General features: G+C 35.3%; 1 protein-coding gene and 1 long non-coding RNA gene across 2 annotated transcripts; one reads left to right on the top strand and one right to left on the bottom strand.

Moving 5' to 3' along the window:
* Nucleotides 1-980: 980 nt before the first annotated feature.
* LOC123561450 (uncharacterized) lies at nucleotides 981-21,635 on the top strand. Its single transcript, XM_045353823.2, has 7 exons — nucleotides 981-2,287; nucleotides 2,891-3,017; nucleotides 3,431-3,563; nucleotides 14,612-14,758; nucleotides 18,023-18,108; nucleotides 18,494-18,920; nucleotides 20,764-21,635. Exons 2-7 carry the CDS (start codon nucleotides 2,895-2,897, stop codon nucleotides 21,462-21,464), a joined length of 1,617 nt encoding a protein of 538 aa, XP_045209758.2. The 5' UTR covers nucleotides 981-2,287; nucleotides 2,891-2,894; the 3' UTR covers nucleotides 21,465-21,635.
* Nucleotides 12,520-13,758, bottom strand: LOC128559948 (uncharacterized). The gene is made up of 2 exons (XR_008372805.1): nucleotides 13,671-13,758; nucleotides 12,520-13,131 (listed from the first exon to the last, which is right to left on the bottom strand). It is a non-coding gene; the product is annotated as an uncharacterized LOC128559948 (long non-coding RNA).
* Nucleotides 21,636-22,518: the final 883 nt, after the last annotated feature.

Here is a 22,518-nt window from a genome sequence, read left to right as displayed (position 1 = left end):
AATTTAGTTAATCCGGTATATACCGGAGTCTGTAATAGCGAGCGTAGCTCGCCTTACGGCAATGTGTAGGTGAATATAACAAAGGTGTGCCGAATGGGGCAAAGTGATGTAGCTGAAAAATCTTCGTCTCGTCTGGGCGCCGCCATTTTGGGTGCCGCCATTTTGTTCTACTTCCGTCAAAGTCGGGAAAATTGTTTTTGGTTTTTTTTTTATTTTATATTTGAGTTACAATCTCTATGTTCATTAGGTGTCTTTATTTTTTAAAAAGTTATGTTATGATAGTAATTTCAATTTTGCTTTTATTTTACAAAGAGCGTGTCCCTAGAGGACAGGTGCTCACAGGAAATGCTTTGTTGGCAGTGAATACAGAACTTCATTTGATTGCTGAATATTATCCATCACTCAAAAATAATGCAAGAAAGATTTCCAGTTGGTAGAAAAAAATATGATTTTCTTTTAAAAGATCAAGCATTGGCCAGAAAATGGGATAAAATGTCATAAATAAGCATAAAGCCATAAGAACGCCACAAACAGGTAATGACGTCACCGTGACACCGGCTTTCCATAAATTTTGCAACGTATGATATTCGCTGTTATTGGTATAATGACACTAAATTTTTGTTCCTTTTCAAGTGAATAGGTTCTCGGAATTGTTTTAAGCAGTGAATAGTTTCTTTGCTGAGTAAGCTACGCTCGCTCAGAGGCTTTGCCTTTTTCATATTATATCACGGGCGCACTAACTCTGTATTTAGTCACAGCCTGCAAACAAGGCAATTCACGTGCTGTTAATACCCGATTTTTATTTTTGAAATGCTTTGCCAGGGATATATGTATGTATTTACGCACATTGATATTTGGTATCTGGGTCTTGTTTCTTCCTTAACAACCTCATCTTGTAGCATTATAAATACAATGTAATCCATAGTATGTTTAGCTGTATCTGTTTCCAACCCCAAACGTACTACCCCCATCAATGTACGCTCTAGCTTCTCTTAGAGTGCACTCCCTTTACAAAGCGTCTGTTCAGTTATTGTAAATAACTGTGAATAAATAAGTATCGCGTGTAACTTGTGCTGTTGTTCGTTTTTAAGTATTATATTTTTGATTTTGGTAAGTATCAGTCGGTATGTTTTTATCTAATTTCTCGAAGAATTTATATAAACAGCTTGGAAACTTGACACTACGTTCGTACTTATCCGTACTCCAACTGCGTGTCCGTACTCAATATAACTCGAATGCAAAGTTATTATTCTTGAAATTGTGATTGAGTCCACCAAATTGTGAAATGATATGAACAGTTATTGGTAATTTTATGTTTTTAATAATGAGAGATAAAAATCGCCTAAAAACCTTCAGGATGTGCTTTTAAAAGTGTTGTTTATTTCCGGGCCCTGGATACGGATATTTAAAACATGTTTACCGTTTCCAAGAACAACTGGAATGGTAAATAAAAAATGTACCGGAATCGTCAAGTCATCACGTATGAAAACAATACATAAATCGTCGTGAAATATATTTTTATGCAAGAATAGCGACAATACACGTTTGTTTTGTGTATTAACGTCTGCAGAAGCCCTTGGGATATGTTTGTGACCTCGACCTTCGGTCTCGGTCACAAACAACCCCGCGGGCTTCTGCAGACGTTAATACACAAAAAACATGTATTATCCCTACAATAATTCACTGTTTTCTTCCTTCTTTGTTTAATATGAAAATGAACCGGATCGTGTTAGAATCCCCGTTAAGTTACACTGGTACCGGGAACGTCAATATTTTTCCATACACGCCTGAATTTCATACTCGGGTGCATGACGTAGGCCTAATTCAGTGTGTGTTGTTGCACTATTTTTTTCTATTTAGTTCACAATTGTCAATCCTATTCAGGCTATTGAACATATTTATGATATTTACATAATATTTATACATGTATGTGCGTATGTAATAAAAAGGTCGTTCTTCAGTGGAAGAATATTGCGCTCCTAAAGTCGCGCAATATTTCCGCTGAAGAACTCGTGCATATTTCCCGATACAAAGCTCATAACCTATAAATATACCATAGTTGTCGTTGAACATCACAATACAGTCATTAGGCAACACTTCAGAAGACAGGGATACCAACACTTTCAGGTCTATATTCAGACAGTTGTGGCGCTCCGTATACATATAAAATGTATGACTAATGTACATTTACATGCAGAGTTTCTCAGGGGAAATATACCGCACATGTTTCGGCAGATGCAGGACATATTGTAATTTGTTGTCAGCTAATATTCCATTGAAGAAGAAGGTAAGTTTTTCATTCTTTCAGTCTGTCCATGTTTCAATTCACGCAGAAAACATTATATATAATTATTATACAGTTATAATGGAGTAACAAAGGTTATTTAAGGTTGTTGTGAAGTGTTTTGTTTATCATAAATTTCACAACGTGTAGATGAGATTTCAAGAGAGGTGTTTTTTGGAACGATACATTCGGTCGTATATAGACTGTCCGCGTTCTCCTTCGATTTTTATAGAAACTATCGTAGCATGTAGAGCGTCCTTATCAGTACTTTTATGATTATTGCTGTTTGAATGACATTAAGAAGTTTTGAATTTTGATTTTATATAGATAAAATTGTTTGACCAACATAGGAAAATTCACGTCATTGGAGAAATTACACAATGTATAATCAATTTTAAGGGTCAGTGAGATATAATTCGAACGAGAATTGGTCTCAAAACACTTGCTAAAGCTCTTTAATTTGCAAATATGGAAGTACATGGGCGTATAGTATTAGAATTCCGTTAGAGGGTTAGATTACGGAGTGGGGAGGGGGTCGAATTGTTATATTAAAAGGTATTTTACATTTTTGATTATCGAACTAATATTTTTCCTTTTTATTTTCAGAGAGATGGAAGAGAAAAATCAGCCACAGTTTTGTCATTTGGGAATTCTCCATGCGGTCATCATTATCATTGCAACATTAGTATGGTATCTGCACAGGAAGTTGAGAAGGAATTCCGCTCCAAATAGTGTGAGTAGATCTAATGTCTTGTGAATTATCCAGCCCTTAATAATCATAATATTGGAAGAATGCATATTTATGTCGGAATGGACATTACAGTATGAAATACTGAACGAATTGAATTTTATCAGAAACAAACAGCTAAGCACGGATTGAGTGTTTTCTAACTTACGGGTTTTTGCGGCAAATTGGCTTGAGCGATAACATATCGCCAGACGGCGTATGTTTCCTTATTTTGAACTTCTATCAGACGGAAGCTTACATCATAAATGAATTTCAAGAGGATATTATATGATGGGATGTATTTATTAGGACAGTATAGATCTAAACAAAAGTCAATAAAGAATCGCACATAGATTTCCACAGCCAACATTGCACACTAACTTACCTAAATAAAAACATTTCATTTTTTTGTATTCAAGGTCAGGTCCAGAAAATCCGGATGGGAAATATCGAAAAACCTACAATTTTCTGAGATAGGAGTGAACTTCAACAAATGGAGACGACCAGTAAGCATTTGGGGTCGAGATGATGAAGATCTGAAGCTATGTCAAGGTCAGCGGCCAACAATGGTTTTCCCATATATTTCAATTGTAAAATTTTATTTCCCCATAAATTTCTTTTTTCATTTGTTGTTGTACGGAAGTGAGGCCTGGGGTGTTGAAAATGTTAAGGTTTTAGAACAGTTTCATTTAAAAGTTTGTAAATTTATCTTCAACTTGATACCATCCACACCAAATTGTAAGGTGTGCGGTGAGCTAGGTATTATGCCTATAACTCTGCAGGCCAAATCTCGGGTATAATGTTATTGGAACAACTTATTAAATGCTAAAGATGTAAAATTTGTAAAATATTGTATAAAACTATTCTGTATTTGCATAATAGCAATATACTTACTTCTCCTGTGATATCTTTTGTTAAGACTAATCTTGATGAGCTTGGTTTGTCTGAATATTTTATTAACCAAAATTTTGCAAACTTGAGACATTTCAAATATTAAGTTTTACGTTACATCCCTGGGGTGTCTTCGTGCCTAGCCTCTTTATCCATTCTTCTTCTACCATCTGTCTGTAAATGCGTCCTTCGTTAAACACCTTTTGAAGTACTGCAACCTTTACATCTTCTGCTGTATGACCCTCGAAATGCCTCATAATTGGTTTATCTGCTTGTTGACGGACATCTCTAAGATGTTCTTCTGTGCGTTCTTTCAGGGATCTTTCTGTCTCTCCTACATAAACTGTCATGTCACACCGTGAGCAGACCAGAGCATATATTAAGTTTCTGTCAGTACATTTTGGAACTGATGCTGTATTGTAGCTGCTGTTTTTGTCAGTGGACCAGACTTCTCCCATGTGGAGAGACAAACATATTCTACATTTACATAGGTTAACTGACTGCTTTAAAGCCTTGTTTGTTTTCCCGTGCACTAGGATGTCACATATATTTTTGTCTCTTCTGTAGGCAATAATGGGTGGAGATTGGAACACTTCCATCATCTTCTCAGATCTATATAAAATGTTCATATGTTTCCTAACAATTGAGTGGATATTAGGGAGCTGCTTGGTATATGTTAATACTAGTGGTACACGTTTGTCTTTTCCTTTTTTAGTCTGCTTTTGTAATAGGTCTTCTCTGTCTAAAGTATCTACTTTTGTCAGTTGCCGTTCTACTTCTTTACCACTATATCCTCTTCTGCGAAGTTTTTGTTTAAGTTCAGTTCTGTGTTTCTGGTAATCTTGCTCTTTTTCACAGATTCTCTTAAGCCTAAGACCTAAGCCATACGCCAACCCTGATTTTGTATTTGGTGGGTGATTGGAGCTTTTGTGAAAATATAATTGTTTATCAGTGGGCTTCTTACACAGGCTGGTGTAAACTTTTCCATTCTCAAGTATTACCCATGTATCTAGAAATTCTATTTTAGCTGGGCTATATCTCAGTTCAACTTGAATATCTTTGTGAATACTATTTGCATGCCTCGCAAAATTTCTCAGACTTTCCTCTCCGCCAGTCCATAAACCAAATCCATCGTCTATAAATCTCTTGTAGAAAAGGGGTTGCTGGTGAAAGTTCATAAGTTTCTCATCCCAGATTCTCATGTATGAACATGCAAATTTTTTTCCTAACTTGGATCCAATAGCAATACCTTTTTTCTGTTTATAGTGTTTACCACCAAGGTTGAAATTATTGTTGTTGAGGACGACTTCTATCATTTTTACCACATCTTCAGTTGGGACAAGCATGTTTGATCTTTTGTTGAGACCTATCCTACATGCATCAATACCTTCTTTCTTGGGGACAGATGGATATAATTTACAGACATCAAAGCAGAATAGCAATGTACCTTCAGGAAGTGGTGTCTGAATGTCTTTCAGTTTGTTTATAAAGTCAGTAGTGTCCCGGATGTAACTTGGTGATGAGGTTACAAATTCATTCAGTTCATGTTCTGCAAGCTCTGCCAATCTTTCAGTTGGTGTGTTCATTCCATTTACAATTGACCTCATTGGCACACTCTTTTTATGAAGTTTCGGATTACCTTTTAGAGAACCAGCCTTTGGATATTTTGGCAATAAGTACTGTTTCATGTCTTTTGGGATTGATCCATTTCTACTCATACTATTTACTAATTTCTTTACTTCTTTCATAGATGTCTGCGTTAGATCATTCTCGGACTCTGCGTATGAATCACTCTCCTCCATTTCTTTCTGTAGACTATTTAAATAACTTGTTTTGTCTAGAACAACAATACCAGATCCTTTGTCAGCAGGCCTTATAACAATATCATTATTGTGTAACAGGGATTGAAAAGCTTTCTGTTCTTCAGCAGTAACATTCATCTTCCCCACCTTTTTCAAACAGTTAACTATGTCATTTTTCACCATTTCAATATACAGGTCAAGCCACATGTCTCGGCCCTTTCCAGGCGTGAAATTGCTCTTTTTATGTTCCTTGAATTTTTTTAGGGGAGATTCTTTTGAAAGTTCTGTTGCTTCATTTTCTTTATCATAAAAAAACTCTTTGAGCCGCATCCTTCGTTCCCACTCAGCAAGGTCAGCTAATAACTTAATCTTGTCTACATTAGTATTGTCAGGTATAAACTTAAGTCCCTTTGACAAAAGTGAAATCTGTGCATCTGTCAGAGGATGTGCAGAAAGATTGGTTACAACAGCTTCTTTTTTTGATTGCCGTATTTTCATTGTTGTTTCCTTATCAATTTGTTTTCTATTTAAAGACCTCAGCTTCTTATCACGTGTAATTGTAGTTCCCTGTATGGCTGTAGTATAACCACTTGTATCTGTGAGGTTGTCATGATGATTCGGATCTCCTTTCGACTTGTTTGAGCACGTATCCTCTAGATCAAACCAATCATAATGTTCTGTTTGTTTTTCTGATCTTTCAGACGTCTGTTCAAATACACCAATCTGCTTATCTTTCTGTACTTCCTGCAGTATGTTGAAATGACTGTTCTTTAAAACCAAGTGAATTGACTCGTCATAAGGCGCTACCGCACTATTGTTACATTTAGCTTCATTTCTAGAAGTATGAGTTATCCAGTGCATCTTTGTCTTAATTCTCTGGGTCACTTTTAAATTAACTTTGTACAATGACGATGCTGCATACAATTCAGCTTCTGTAGCCCAAGACTCGCATCTACCATCCGTGAATGTTTGATGTATAATGTGTGTTTCATAGTCACCATCTACATAACACTGAAACTTATCTTTATTATCTAACATGTGATCAACAATTTCATTCCTAACTACGTTATGGTTTTCTTCAGACCCAAATAAATATACACTCAAACATCTATAAAAACATCTATAAAAAAATATAGGATCTGGTATTGTTGTTCTAGACAAAACAAGTTATTTAAATAGTCTACAGAAAGAAATGGAGGAGAGTGATTCATACGCAGAGTCCGAGAATGATCTAACGCAGACATCTATGAAAGAAGTAAAGAAATTAGTAAATAGTATGAGTAGAAATGGATCAATCCCAAAAGACATGAAACAGTACTTATTGCCAAAATATCCAAAGGCTGGTTCTCTAAAAGGTAATCCGAAACTTCATAAAAAGAGTGTGCCAATGAGGTCAATTGTAAATGGAATGAACACACCAACTGAAAGATTGGCAGAGCTTGCAGAACATGAACTGAATGAATTTGTAACCTCATCACCAAGTTACATCCGGGACACTACTGACTTTATAAACAAACTGAAAGACATTCAGACACCACTTCCTGAAGGTACATTGCTATTCTGCTTTGATGTCTGTAAATTATATCCATCTGTCCCCAAGAAAGAAGGTATTGATGCATGTAGGATAGGTCTCAACAAAAGATCAAACATGCTTGTCCCAACTGAAGATGTGGTAAAAATGATAGAAGTCGTCCTCAACAACAATAATTTCAACCTTGGTGGTAAACACTATATACGGAAAAAAGGTATTGCTATTGGATCCAAGTTAGGAAAAAATTTTGCATGTTCATACATGAGAATCTGGGATGAGAAACTTATGAACTTTCACCAGCAACCCCTTTTCTACAAGAGATTTATAGACGATGGATTTGGTTTATGGACTGGCGGAGAGGAAAGTCTGAGAAATTTTGCGAGGCATGCAAATAGTATTCACAAAGATATTCAAGTTGAACTGAGATATAGCCCAGCTAAAATAGAATTTCTAGATACATGGGTAATACTTGAGAATGGAAAAATTTACACCAGCCTGTATAAGAAGCCCACTGATAAACAATTATATTTTCACAAAAGCTCCAATCACCCACCAAATACAAAATCAGGGTTGGCGTATGGCTTAGGTCTTAGGCTTAAGAGAATCTGTGAAAAAGAGCAAGATTACCAGAAACACAGAACTGAACTTAAACAACAACTTCGCAGAAGAGGATATAGTGGTAAAGAAGTAGAACGGCAACTGACAAAAGTAGATACTTTAGACAGAGAAGACCTATTACAAAAGCAGACTAAAAAAGGAAAAGACAAACGTGTACCACTAGTATTAACATATACCAAGCAGCTCCCTAATATCCACTCAATTGTTAGGAAATATATGAGCATTTTATATAGATCTGAGAAGATGATGGAAGTGTTCCAATCTCCACCCATTATTGCCTACAGAAGAGACAAAAATATATGTGACATCCTAGTGCACGGGAAAACAAACAAGGCTTTAAAGCAGTCAGTTAACCTATGTAAATGTAGAATATGTTTGTCTCTCCACATGGGAGAAGTCTGGTCCACTGACAAAAACAGCAGCTACAATACAGCATCAGTTCCAAAATGTACTGACAGAAACTTAATATATGCTCTGGTCTGCTCACGGTGTGACATGACAGTTTATGTAGGAGAGACAGAAAGATCCCTGAAAGAACGCACAGAAGAACATCTTAGAGATGTCCGTCAACAAGCAGATAAACCAATTATGAGGCATTTCGAGGGTCATACAGCAGAAGATGTAAAGGTTGCAGTACTTCAAAAGGTGTTTAACGAAGGACGCATTTACAGACAGATGGTAGAAGAAGAATGGATAAAGAGGCTAGGCACGAAGACACCCCAGGGATGTAACGTAAAACTTAATATTTAAAATGCATTCAGTAAAGTCGTTTATAGTCATCAATAGTGACCCTTGGATTCTTTAACTTAACTTGTGTAATTCTAAAAACTATGGAGGGTCCTTTCACTTAAATGACAATGCATGCATTTCTAGTGTTTCCATACTGACTGCGTATAGACATCGTGTATATTTTAAATTTTAGGGGTTTAAAATGAATTGGACAGTTATCTTGCTGATTTTATTTATTATATATATATATATATATATATATTTTATTATTATTATTATTTATTTATTTATTTATTTATTTATTATTATTATTATTTTGTATATCTTGCTGCACTTAGTATTGTGTTTTGCTCTCTGGTTATGTATGATGTTGACACCTTGCCCTTTTTGCGGGAAACGACGTCACGTCTTACACAGGATATGACGTGACGTTGTCTTAGTGTCAGGACGTCAACATTATTCATTTCCTGTGATATAAATGTTACATGGATATTACTTAGTCAGAAAAATATTTCCATATTCTTGAAAAAGGACAAGTGTCCGAAAATTCGAAATAAAGAGTAAAATACCAACACATTTTGTTTAAGTTTAAACAATTTCTTTCTCCATAATGCCCTCTGATCTCATAGTTGGATGCACATGTTCTTGAAACAGTAATATGTTATAATAGCTCTATTTTTTAGATCTACAGTATGCTGCATTGTTGTTTTGTACACTTTAAAAGTATTGTCTTTACAAATACTGGTTCAGTATGTGTATCAAACTTTTTATCACATGCATGTGGAAAATAAACTTGAAACTTGAATTATAAAATTAAACATACACTGAATTCTCAAACCAGAACCTGCGTATCCACTTACATTTTTTACCAGAAAGGTTAACATCTACATTAATTTTTAATCATAAAATATAAGTAATATAGAGGATAATATTTGTTTGTTTCAGTGAAATAGAGAATCTATCAATTTTATTTCACAAGTGAGCATCAGAAACTGATATTTTCACGAATGGCGTAGCCACGAGTGAAAATGACTTGTTTGGTGTTCACGAGTGAAATAAAATTGATATTTCACTGACACAAACAAATTTTCTTTTTATTTCATGTGTAAAACTCTACTTTTGTTGCGTAATTTATAAATGTCGAAAATCGCGGGAAAGATCAACAGAAAGCATAACACAAATGACGTCATTTTAACGACGTCATCGTCATTATGGTCCCCGGTATTCATAACGCTCGGTATACAATTTGACTTCAGTCGGAACGGCCTGTACGAAATTTTACAGCTGTATTTTTGTTCAAAATAACAGTCATGCTTATTCCAGATTTACACCTGTAGATTTTATATAACAACATTGATTTTACAGCTATAGATTTCAATTTACAGCTGTCAAACGACTGTAAAACAGTTCGAAATATGCAAATGAGCTACACCTGTAAAAAAAAGTTACAGCTGTAAAAATGAAAAAAGTTACAGCTGTAAAAATGCCCAAAAGTTACAGCTGTAGAAATATTATAGGTGTTGAAAAAGAGGGCATTATTTTAAGGGACGTAAGTAGAGGTGCAAAAAGTTTTAGGATGAATTGCAATTCTCTATATAAGGTAGTAATTACTATGAAAATCGTAAAATAAATGATCTAGTACGTAAAGTATACAGGGGTTGTATAGTACGTCATCAACAGGTGCGCGCAACACTTCCCGATGCGGCTTTTTTGTGTCAAAACATCTCGATTCGGTGAGTAAAGTTGCGATTATTACATTGATAACTAATAGATTCGGAAATGACATATAGTCGAAAGTACCCGCACATGCGTCTAGTTTATCATTTACGTTTGCATTTTTCAAGAAAGCCTTCCGTTTAAGAGAACATTCGTGCACAATGCACTTCATGGAAACACTTCCCTATTCACCACATCATATTATGTCGCATAACAAGAGTTTACATGCATTTCTGATAAATCCAAGCATTGACGGGTGTTCTTTTATGGTAAACAGATGTCAGTGTTACCTTGATTAGTCATTAGAATCTAAACTTTCCGAAAAATCAGTAAACTAAAATTTCGCCTTCCCGGTTCACCAACTGAATTGATGTCCTTCCCGGCTCACTAATTTCCAGCATGACTAACATCGGGCCGGTGCTCATGTAAATGTGATCACGCTTGCCTGGAAGTTCTATTAATTCGAATAACTGATTGTTAGAGTGCTTGCACTAGATGGTCCGTAAACTTCATTTAAGCATTTGAAGATAATATTAAAAGAACGAGGCATATCTTGAACATATGTTGTGTACTATAAACGTGCATATGTATGATATAATTGTGTTCTATCATGTCCTTATATTTGTTATTTTAGGTACATGAAAGATGAAAAAGGAAACAAAACTTCTAGTCTGCATCAATGGAATTGTCATTATATGTTAAAAAGGATTGCTGAGTGATCGGCATGCAAGACATAATTGACGTATTATTTTCCAAAAGCTGTGCGACATAATATTTGAGAAGTGGAGAACATCCTCTAACGGAATTACCCCAGACAAGGATTCCAACGCTCAACTAGGTCTCCGTACCAAACTTTGTCACGACTATGTCGGTTGCTGCTTGAAGGTATGGATATAAATAACTGATTTAATTTCAATAATGTTACAGTAGTTAAACATTAATAAGGGGTATAGTTAGATAGGCACTTCGACACATGATAATATAAATAGAAAGTATTTTGGAAACCATTAGTTAACTTGTTACTCTAATTTGTTTTTCATGATAACTATATATGGCGTGTCATCGAAAATAGTCTAGTATGATGGCTTTGATTCCGAACTTGAGTACAAGGCAAGACTCGATGAGACAAATAAGAATTTGCATTGATAATTATGCTAAGTGAAGCAAAATTATACAGTTAAATTATTATCATGTGCTGTTTTTTAAAGGAGCAACCTTTTAATATATTTTTAAAGGTATAAAGTCGCACCAATGCAGTTTAGTTTTTAATGATATGCTACTATTTAATTTTGTTTAACGTTTCAGGGCCACGTGATCATCACAATTGCTCGGGAAAAAAATGAGAAATTACTGTATCGCGCCAACGAAATGTTCTTATTAAAGAGTTTTAGATGTGCGTACGGAAAGACCAAGAGTGACTGCAACCGAATTATAATTACCACGTAGTAGAATGGGACATCGATTGAATCTACACTAGAAAACGGTTCAGGATTTAACATTTGACCAATGTTCAGATTTTGCTTGCAAATCTTAGTGCACCCAATTACATGTTAAAACTCGAAGTGAGCTTGAACAGTGGTAGAACAATTTTACTTGCAATGTAAATTATTTTGCTTTTCTTAAACTGTTTAGTTGTTGAAAATGTTGTTGTATAAAAGATTATTTAAAACAAGAAATTGTACTGATTGTTTATTTAAACGCTTACACAGTGGAAGCCGTTGTGACATAAACAATACGCACATACACTCTCAAGACATAGCAACATCTTCCTTTTTATCAGCTAATGTTATATATTTACACAAATCAACGAAAGTAGATTTATTACTTGATTGTAGCAATTCTAAATTTTATACACACTTATAAATACGAGTATAATGATAACGTTTCATTAACTTTGGACGTAATTCTTTATAACTCAACATTTAAAAAAATGAAATTCACCTTAAGTTTCATAAGATCGAATATCAGACACATTCTTTCCACAATGTATGCTTCAATTTTCTTCGATCAAGAAGAAGTGTACATCTCTATGTCACATATTCTCAACAATTGGAAATAGTCAGACACCACAGAAAGACATGAAGTGGAGATCAACAAAATCAGAATATAATAGGTCTTGAAACCATTAAACTGGTAAATGTTGAGGTTTTGCGCAACTACGCTAATTATAACTCAGAAATTTCATTAAAAACACACAAAAATTGATAAAGTGGCAATGTAGTATAATCTGTGAACGTTTATTGACCGAAACATAGAGATAACAAGAATATTTACATTGTTGTGTTTTACCCGTTATGAGCATTAGTGTCAACTACATTTCATACAAAGTTTAATACTGCTGTTGCCTTTCATCAAAATCTGTCAAATGTTATTTAGAAGAAAGGAGAGGCACTGACAAGACTCTGTGACTTCAACACAGACAGACAAAACAAAACATGTTTCAATAAAAATTCACAATTGTTTGGTCACGCAAAATCACATTAAATTCCGTCGACAAAAGCTGTCCATGGCTAATTATTGTACGGTAGTGGTCACACGTAACAGTGAGCTGTTTTAAACGGTGTCTGCACATATTGCCAGTGAGTGAGCCTCAAACAACGATTACTTTTGTGGTCTTCATTTCTGACTTTTTCACAAACATCCACAACAAGCGGGTTTTGTTCTTTCTACAATTCTGTTTTTTTTACGTGTCATTTTATTCCCAAAAAATGCATGAATTACTATATGCAGTTTATGTTCATCTGTCTACGGATATCATACTGCTAAACCCCAAATGTTTAGCTTCATAATTTAATTCTGATAAACAGAATATCTCCGGTGTTTCTGTTGTGATCTGAAAAAGAAAGAGTAAATCTGTCATAATATAGCCCTTGAAGGTGAATTAAACACTGTTTTTACTGACATAAACGTTCATTGCTTAATACTAGTTTTGCTAGTATGGCAACCGAAGTATCATGCGTCAAAATAAATTGAAGGGCTACATATAACACGATGCCACACGGGCGGTGAGCCGGGAAGTGCATCGTTTTACCTGGTGAACCGGGAAGGCGAAATTTTATATTACTGATTTCTTTGAAACTATAGATTGCAATAATTAATTAAGGTATCACTGACCTCTGTTTGCCATAAAAGAACACCCGTCAAGGCATTTAGTCATTAGAAATGTAAGAAAACTCTTTTTATGCTATGTAATATGGTGTGGTGAATGGGTGTGTCCATGAAGTGCATTGTGCTCGAATGTTCTCTTAAACGTAAGACTTTCTTGAAAAATGCAAACGTCAGTGATAAACTAGAGACACATGCGGGTACTTTAGACTATAAGTCATTTCCAAATCTATTCGTTACCAATGAAATAATCGTAAGTTTACTCACCGAATCGAGGTGTTTTGACATAAAAAAGCCGCATCGGGAAGTGTTGCGCGCACCTGTTGATGACGTACTATACCACCCCTGGTATATGTGGTATGATTACAGTTTAGCAACAGCAAAATTCAAGAGTAGGATACAAAGTAGGTTACATATGCAGATCTTGTTTATAAAACTTTCTTTGTCAGTCATGAAAACATATGACAATCTTGTAATTATTTTTTTTAAACTTATCGGCTTCCAGTATAGAGTAAATAGTTAATGTATGTACTTATACATGTCCTTTTACAACTATAATAGATAATTAAACATCAGTACTTACTCTATACCGCTTTAAATTCCAAAATTTTACAAGATGTGATGTCTGTGTGAATTTCAGTTATATCCCGCCAAAATGCATTAAAGATGGCTGACAGTACTCATGTTTCCCGCCAAAAATGTTACAGCTGTAATTTTGAGACATGACCATTTTACAGCTGTAACTTTCAACAGTAAAATTTGTACAGCTGTAAATTGAGACCTTCATATTTTACTCCTGAAAATTGCAACTGTATTTCTGATCATTTTTCCACTTACAGGTCTTTTACAGTTGTAATTTCAAAATACAGGTCTTTTACAGACGTTTTACAGCTGTAAAACAGGTTCTTTTTTTTGTACAGGGGAGGACCGGAACTAGATCGGCAAAAACAGTGAAAAATAAAAATGATAATCTACTCTTTCAAAACTGTGGATTATCACTTTTATTTCACTGAGAAAACTCTATAATTCACTGGAAAATATAAAATAAACTTTATTTACTTAACTTTCGCATCTATGATGACCTCCAGCTGATACGATCTGGATCGGTCTGTAGGCCTATATCTTTTTTGCCAAATAAATACATTGTTTGCTCTTTGTCCTGAAGGATGAGACATGAAGATACCTAGTGAAATTGTTTACTTTCGCAGAGTTTAGATCCATTGATATAGGAAAGAAAGAATGGGATCGTGCAACAAGAACTGTGGATGCTGTGCTGTCCATGTTGTTGTGCGAGATGCAGAAAATAGCGCGCAGAGAGTACAAAGATTTGGTCATTGAAAAATATGTAAAACAAGGTATGTTAACTTTGTACTCTTATAAGCGCCAACGTTAACAAGTGAGTGCGGAGATCAGGCTTTTGTTTGTTTGTTTATAAGGTTTAGCGCCGTTGTTTAACAATATTTCAGTCATGTATCGGTGGGCAGTTAACCTAGCCAGTGATCCTGGATTCTGTACCAGTGCAAACCCAACATGAATCAGGGGTGGATGGCGAGTGATTTCAGACACAATGTCTTTGATCAAATCGTCACGAAGAGCATGCGCCCCGTCCGGGGATCGAACTCACGACCCCCCGATCCGTAGACAAACACTCTCCCTACTGAGCTAAACTCATGCAACGGGCGGTCTGATATCAGTCTCAGTACTCCAGTATCAGACATAAAATTGAACCTGACCAATAACAGGATTGCCTTCCCAAAATTCAGTTACTTTACAGGACCATGACGGCATGATAACTGTAAGATATCGTAGATAACTAATTAAAATACGCAACGGAATCGATTTAAGAAAAAGGCTGCTCTTGTGTTCTGATAAAATTGAAATAAGAACTTTATGATAATTTGCTTGATTCAAATATCTAAATGGTAAATTACTATTTTATTAAAATATAGAACGAAATTCACAACAGTCGGAGTATTTAGCAATTTCATTCACTGTACATTGTGAATAAAGAAAAAGAGACATTTTATACACTCTTTTTGAACGAACGGTCATATTATGGAGTGCCGTTGTCCGTCCGTAAATATTTTCCCCTGACTTTCTGTTAGAAACTGTAATAGCCACTGCTTTCAAACTTTGCAGGATGACCGTATTAGTTGGTCAAAGGGCAAAGTCACAGTGACCAAAACAGCAGTGGAGGAAGACCTCAGATGCCCCTCAATGCTTTATTTCATTACGAGCTGGCCCCTGGGTAGAGCCACCGACCTTCCGTAAGCTAGCTGGTTGGCTTCATAACATGAAGAATTCAACACCCGGAGTGAGGTTCGAACCCACGTGGGTGAGGAGCAAGTGATTTAACCACGTAGACCCCTCTAAAATTCTAAAATGCTGATATTAAGTTATAATCTCCGCTGTGGAATTTTGGAATTGAGCGAAGTTGTAAAAATAACTATCAAAAAAGGGGTTAAAGTACCGATGTATTCCTATGCAAATGTGACGGAGACAGTGTTGTCCGTACTTTTTTTCCAAATTCATGTTTTAATTATTTTATGAATTATCCCCAGGCAAAGGCGAATGGATATTGTTATGGTGTTGTCCGTCCGGCTGTTCGTCCGTCCGTCCGAGAAGCATTTTACCTAGAATCACCAAATATTACACAATTATTAATTAACACATGAACTTTGTTCACATAAAGTATAACATTGATTTTGTAAAGAAAAAAAACAACTTTTAATGAATGCTTATTACTCAAATAGTATTTTAGCTACAATTACCAAACCTCACAAAAAATTTAAATAGCACATGACCTTTACTCACATTATTCACTCATTTCCACTTGATTTTGAAATATAGGGATTTTTCACTGTATCCTATCTATGGATTTTATGAGACTTTATACAAATGTTGTTCGCTATAAGGCAGTGGTGCTCGGGTAACTTTCGTCAGGATCACTTCTGTGACCTGAATTATTGTCCTTTAATTGTTTTACAATCCATAAATTCTCACACAACAAAGTAATCTATTGATGGATCTTCAAGAAATTTAACATAATTTTAGATCAGTATGAGGCGGTGGAGCATGCACATTTTCATCAGGAATTCAGCTACTGCAGAGTTATTGCCTTTTAATTGTTTTAAAATTCACAAATTCCCACAAAACAAAGTATTCCATTGATGGGTCTCCATGGTAAAGATCACTATAGGGCAGAGTTTTTTCCCTTTCATTTGGAAAAAAATAGGACACAACAATGACACAGTCCTATTTTTACATAACTTATGCATGTATGACCCACCTGTTGGTGAATATTTCATATGTTCAAAACAATGTTACAGCTATATACTGTATCTAGTGAGAGACTTGTAGGCAAAATTTAAACAACTTTTACCGTGCCGTTTTTAAAATTTTTGTATAATTCATGATATTTCCTCAAGCTGAAGTAGAGACAAATTTCAAAGTGATGGCCACTGTCCTAAACGTTTGCAGAGAATTCATTTTACCATTAATTTTGATAAAAGAAACGTCAAACTATTGGTAAACAATTATAAAACACAAAATCAAAATAAAACTGTGAATATCATTTTTTTCTAGGGTGCCTCAAGTAAACATTGCCAGCTTTCATAGCCGATTTTACATTGTAGCCTCCCTTGATTATCTGGCAATTCGTGCATATCTGGATTGTTTCCCTTAGACAATACCTGGTGAAAATCGATATTGGTCAGACAAGGGTCATTGTTTTTTGGAAAGTCAGTCTACCTTACAAGTGTATCAATTATCGAGAAGGGGAAACAATGTATTTTAGTTAATGAAATTAATATGTGATAACTTTAAAAGTTATACCTATTTTGGCATTTTTATGAAATGGAAAATATTTGTTGATCAAACATAATAAAATAATAAAAAAAAAAACGTACTTAGGAATAAGTTACAAATTTCATTATGTTTTGAGAGGGAAAAAAAGCATGTTTTATTCAAGTTCTGTCTGGAGAAGTGCACAAATTCTAATTTGATATTTTAAAAAAAATGTGTTATTCACTCATCTAAAAGTTTTGTTTTAAGGCTTGCAGGATTTAATGAGACAGAATTCTAACTCCTACATTGAAAAATTAAGGTCGTGTCCTTTGGGACTGTTTTAAATTTTGCTTACTTCATCCAAAAATAACCTCGGGGTAGAAGTAAAACCAACCTACATTTCTTCCACAATATGTAATCTAAAGAATAAAGGCAAAATAGAGAACTTTTACCGCATGTAACTTAGTATTTTTTAAAGATGTCTAACTCTGCCAATTTCTTTTTCAGAGGTAAATTCACTTTGAACAGCAAGAAATCACTTATCAAATGAAAAATGTTTACTTTTGTACAATAAATCAATAATAAGTCTTGAAATAAAGTGAAAACTAACTAGAAAAAAGGAATATAAGTTAAAACATTTGGTCCCAGTGGCGCTTGAACCTCTCCCCCACTCCACCCCCTGAAAAATGTAAGTCAGAGTAGTTTATTGTAGGAATATTATATGGGTAATACCCTAATTATCTTTCAAAATATAGTCCCCTCATTCACAAAAAGCAACCATTCGAAGGGGGATATAGATTTACTGATTGTGCTTGTTTTTACTTTCAAATTAGGTAGTAGTCGAGAAGGCCTAAAAGTAAACAAGGCAGATGAGTTTGACGTTTTGTTGTTGTTTTACATAACGGGAATGCATTTAGAGGTAAGTTCAGTTGACTATAACTATGCATAGATGTATATTTTATCACGCAAAGCTGGATCACATAGCGGCGTTAAGTATTCTCCTGGGGCGATTTTTGAAGCCTAAATATGATAGCCCCGTTCATTGCAAATAAGTACATATATCAATGTTTTGTAAATAACTTCGAAATCAAAAGCATTTATAAAACAATATTTCATGTTAGGACGTTATACAGCTGGTTGTTGGTTCTACCAGGTGCCCACCCGTGTACCTCGAATGTTTTTTTTTTGCTCTAATAGCCGTATACCTGAAAAGGAAACATTCTTAGATTGCTGTAATTTTCCAGACAAAAAACAAAAAAAAAACAACAACAAAACATTATCGAGTTTATTACGCTCTATTGTAGATAAAACACCTTACTGATGCAAACGACTTCATCTTACCAGAGTTTGGCCGCCTCGTAGTTGCAGACGACATTAGAAACCCATGGCTGAATAATTACATCGTTATAGATGAAGTTTTGGGAAAATATTGTTTAAATTCTAGAAAACTGCACGAGAAATTGTTTATTTCCATCATTCAAAGGGCTGCACATGAATTGCAGCAAACAGTGGTCAAAGAAAGCAAAGATGATTCGTTTCGTTTTACCATCGAAAAATTTCGAAAAAATCCACCTTCTGTGAATATTCAAATCGAGCTTTCGCATAAGGATGAGAATTGTCCTTACGATGAACATCTGACAGAGATTAAGGCCAGTAACTATGGTTTCACACCCGAATCAGCACGGATACCTATATTTTTTAGGACGTTAATCGACGTTGATATAGTACCAGGTTAGTTTCACTTCCTACCGCATGCTGTAAAGCCTGTATATAAATACCATGGCTGGAGGAGCCAGAAACTGGTCTTTATTTCCAGGTGTATTTTCGGTTTATGTTAGAATACAGATCAGATCGTTAAATCATAAATGAAACTAGTTTTAAAATCTAAGGTAGTCTCAATTCAAAGGTTCACAGGTTTGAAGCATACAATCGATGTTGGTGCTTGACCCAGGGCGAAACAGTTTGATGTAAAATATGTTTTCGTAATATTTTCAAAAGTTAAATGCGTTCTGTTCAAATAACTTAACAAAAGCAGTAAATATAAAAAAAAACTATTTGTTTACTTTTTAGCTCGACTATTCGAAGAATAAGTAGAGCTATCCTACTCACTGCGGCGTCGGCATCACACCTTGGTAAAGTTTTTCGTACCAGTCCACATTTTGACAAAGTCTTTTGAGATAAAGCTTTGAAACTTTCAACACTTGTTTACCATCACCATGTCCAGTTATAGGCAATAGCACATAACTCCATCAAGGATTTTGGCTGAATTATGGCCCCTTTTGACTTGGAAATCATGGTTAAGTTTTTCGTACCAGTTCATATTTTGACAAAGTCTTTTGAGATAAAGCTTTGAAACTTTCAACACTTGTTATCCATCACCATGTCCAGTTATAGGCAAGAACATAACTCCATCAAGGATTTTGGCTGAATTATGGCCCCTTTTGACTTAGAAATCTTGGTTGTTTTTCGTACCAGTTCATATTTTGACAAAGTCTTTTAAGATAAAGTTTTGAAACTTTCAACACTTGTTATCCATCACCATGTCCAGTGATAGGCAAGAGTACATAACTCCATCAAGGATTTTGGCTGAATTCTGGCCCCTTTTGACTTGTTTACTTTTTAGCTCGACTATTCGAAGAATAAGTAGAGCTATCCTACTCACCTCGGCGTCGGCGTCACACCTTGGTTAAGTTTTTCGTACCAGTTCATATTTTGTGTAAAATGTTTGACATATGGCTTTGAAACTTTTATCACTTGTTCAGTATTATAGTCTCTATCTGTAGGCAAGAGTACATAACTCTATCATCTATTTTGGCTGAATTTTTATGGCCCTTTTTGGACTTGGAAATTGGTTCTGTTTTCGTACATGTCAACGTTTTGACAAAATTATTTGACATAATGGCTTTTAAGGTTACGAAGTAGGCCCTGAGAAACAAAAATCAAACAACACCAAATCATAGAAAGAAAGATTTGTTTGACATGAAAATTGAACAGCATGTAAAACATGTATATTACTTTACGAAACAAGTGTCAGTATACTGATATAAACATTGAATTCCAGAAAATGACTGTCTATAGGGGCCCCACTATGGTTTGGTGTTGTTTTAGTTAAATTTGTTTCTCAAGGCCTATAATTCTTAACCTTAAACTTTGAACACTTGTTTATCATCTTGATTTCCATCTGTAGGCCAGAGTACATAATTCTGACAACTATTTTGGCTGAATTATGGCCCTTTTTGGACTTGGAAATCAGTAAAAGTTTTCATACCATTCCATATTTTGTTTAAACTGTTTGATTTTGAAACTTTGAATACTTCATTACCATCATGGTCACACATTGCCATTTAGTGCAAGACTTATCGAAATCCCCAAAACCGGAACGTGGTTTGTCTAATCTATTTTTTTTTCTTTTGTCTGAAAATCTGTGGTAATATTTTGACCCCATTCTTAAATCAGTTCTTCGAATAGTCGAGCGCGCTGTCATCCGACAGCTCTTGTTTTCTGCAACAGTCACAATATCGCTGACTGTCCGTTCTTCTGTCTGCGTGTTAACAATTTTAATTGTTCATTACAGGGATACAGTTACGAACTGAACAGGTACCGAACCCAACAGATTGGGACGGGACAATGGAATGCCCAAGATACGCTGTTTTCAGGTGGGTTGAGCAAAACCAGCCAGCTGCCGCATATTATAAATATGCACCGGAAATCCGTTGGCGAGTATGTACTTCTGGTTATGAAAAACACGTGGTAGATGTAACACGCGGTTCAAAAGAACAAAGTTATATCGTTACTGCTTTGCGAATCATGAAATCGGAATTTCAGGGCTTAAGAGGTCTTTTGGAGCCGCCTCAACTTGTTACAGTTCTGCGATCCTACTATCTAAAACACATTGCCTTTTACTGCATATTGTATCTGACTGTAATAAATAAGGTCGGCTTATTGGGTGTCAAGCAGGCGCTTGCATATTATCTGGACTTTCTTCAAGTTGTTTTGGAAGAAAAACGACTTCCTCACTTTTTCCATGATAACGAATTCATAGTATACATGTTCCCTACATACGAAATGAGTAGGAATACTCTGAGGTATGATTTATTTACTGGCAAGCCGAAGGAATTTTTGGAACAAGCAGAACTGTCTTTTAAAAGGCTCAGACTAAAACAGAAATTATGCGAAGACGCGTCCACTTTCCCTGAATATGCAAAAATATTTAGAAGATACATACAAGCTGGAAAATATTACACTGGACCCTGCAGGCCTCATAAAATTGTATAGACCTTGTACGTTACTGCATGAATGACATTGGTGCTGCACCTTAAAATGTTCAGTTGCTGGGAAGTGATGTAAAAAAGGTTGGATCCATTTTAAGTGAACTGTGAAATGAAAATCATACTAGCATCATAACCTTGTTTCTATTGGAAAAAAGTAAAGTTAATGAAATCAGAATGTTCATTGTTTTTATTTTTCATCAAATTATGTCAGTTCTACCATCTTTTGCGAGTTACCTAGCTAAAAAGGTTCACTTCAGAGATATTTATCTCTGAAAGATTTCAGCTTCAGATATGTTTATATGCGTTTACGGATCTCTGAGCTGAAATGAACCCCGTATTCAAACTTTACCAGAAATCATGCTGCTGTAATTTCATCATGAATGTATCAGTGACAACACGGAGTTGGTAATAGTGTATGTTTATCAGAGAACGTACTGGAAATAACGCATTTTCTGAGTCAAGGCATTGTTTACCTGCTTTTTGTAAATAATTTTCCGAAGTATTTGACAAAAGTGCTTAGATTTGCTGGAAAACAAATAGCAACGAGTATTCTGTAATGTTCAGAGCACATCTTGCGCTAATATTATATCCTATATGCCGTCAATGACGATAATTTCTAAATAACTGGAAAAAACAATTTTCTTACCACAACCGAGATCATGCGTTACTGATCCGGGTTTTCCAAGTAACGATTGGACACGGTGCTACATCGGTTGACATTGCGTAGCGGCAAGGGAGATTAATGCGTAGGAGTTTGCTATGTAACGTGTGTACGACATGGGCCAGACACTCATTGTGTGTACATATCAGTGTTATCGACTATGTGACGTCATTTTCGGGTATTACGGCAAGACAATTAATAAACAAAACCGCAAGAAAACCCCGTGTTTTGCAAAATAATGTATTTCACCGCTGTTTTTAGGCTCTAACTGGCGGGGATTAGTCTTTGGAATATGATTGGGCACGGACCTGGGTCAAGGAGAAATATGACCAGACTGATAAAAACTAAATGAGTCCAAAATGAAAATTATGTAGTTAAATATGAGCCCCATTGCTCG

The sequence above is a fragment of the Mercenaria mercenaria genome, chromosome 10, assembly GCF_021730395.1.
Source record: "Mercenaria mercenaria strain notata chromosome 10, MADL_Memer_1, whole genome shotgun sequence".
Classification (NCBI taxonomy): domain Eukaryota; kingdom Metazoa; phylum Mollusca; class Bivalvia; order Venerida; family Veneridae; genus Mercenaria; species Mercenaria mercenaria.
The sequence above is the reverse complement of the archived record's forward strand: the minus strand, read 5'-3'. Positions and strand labels throughout refer to the sequence as shown.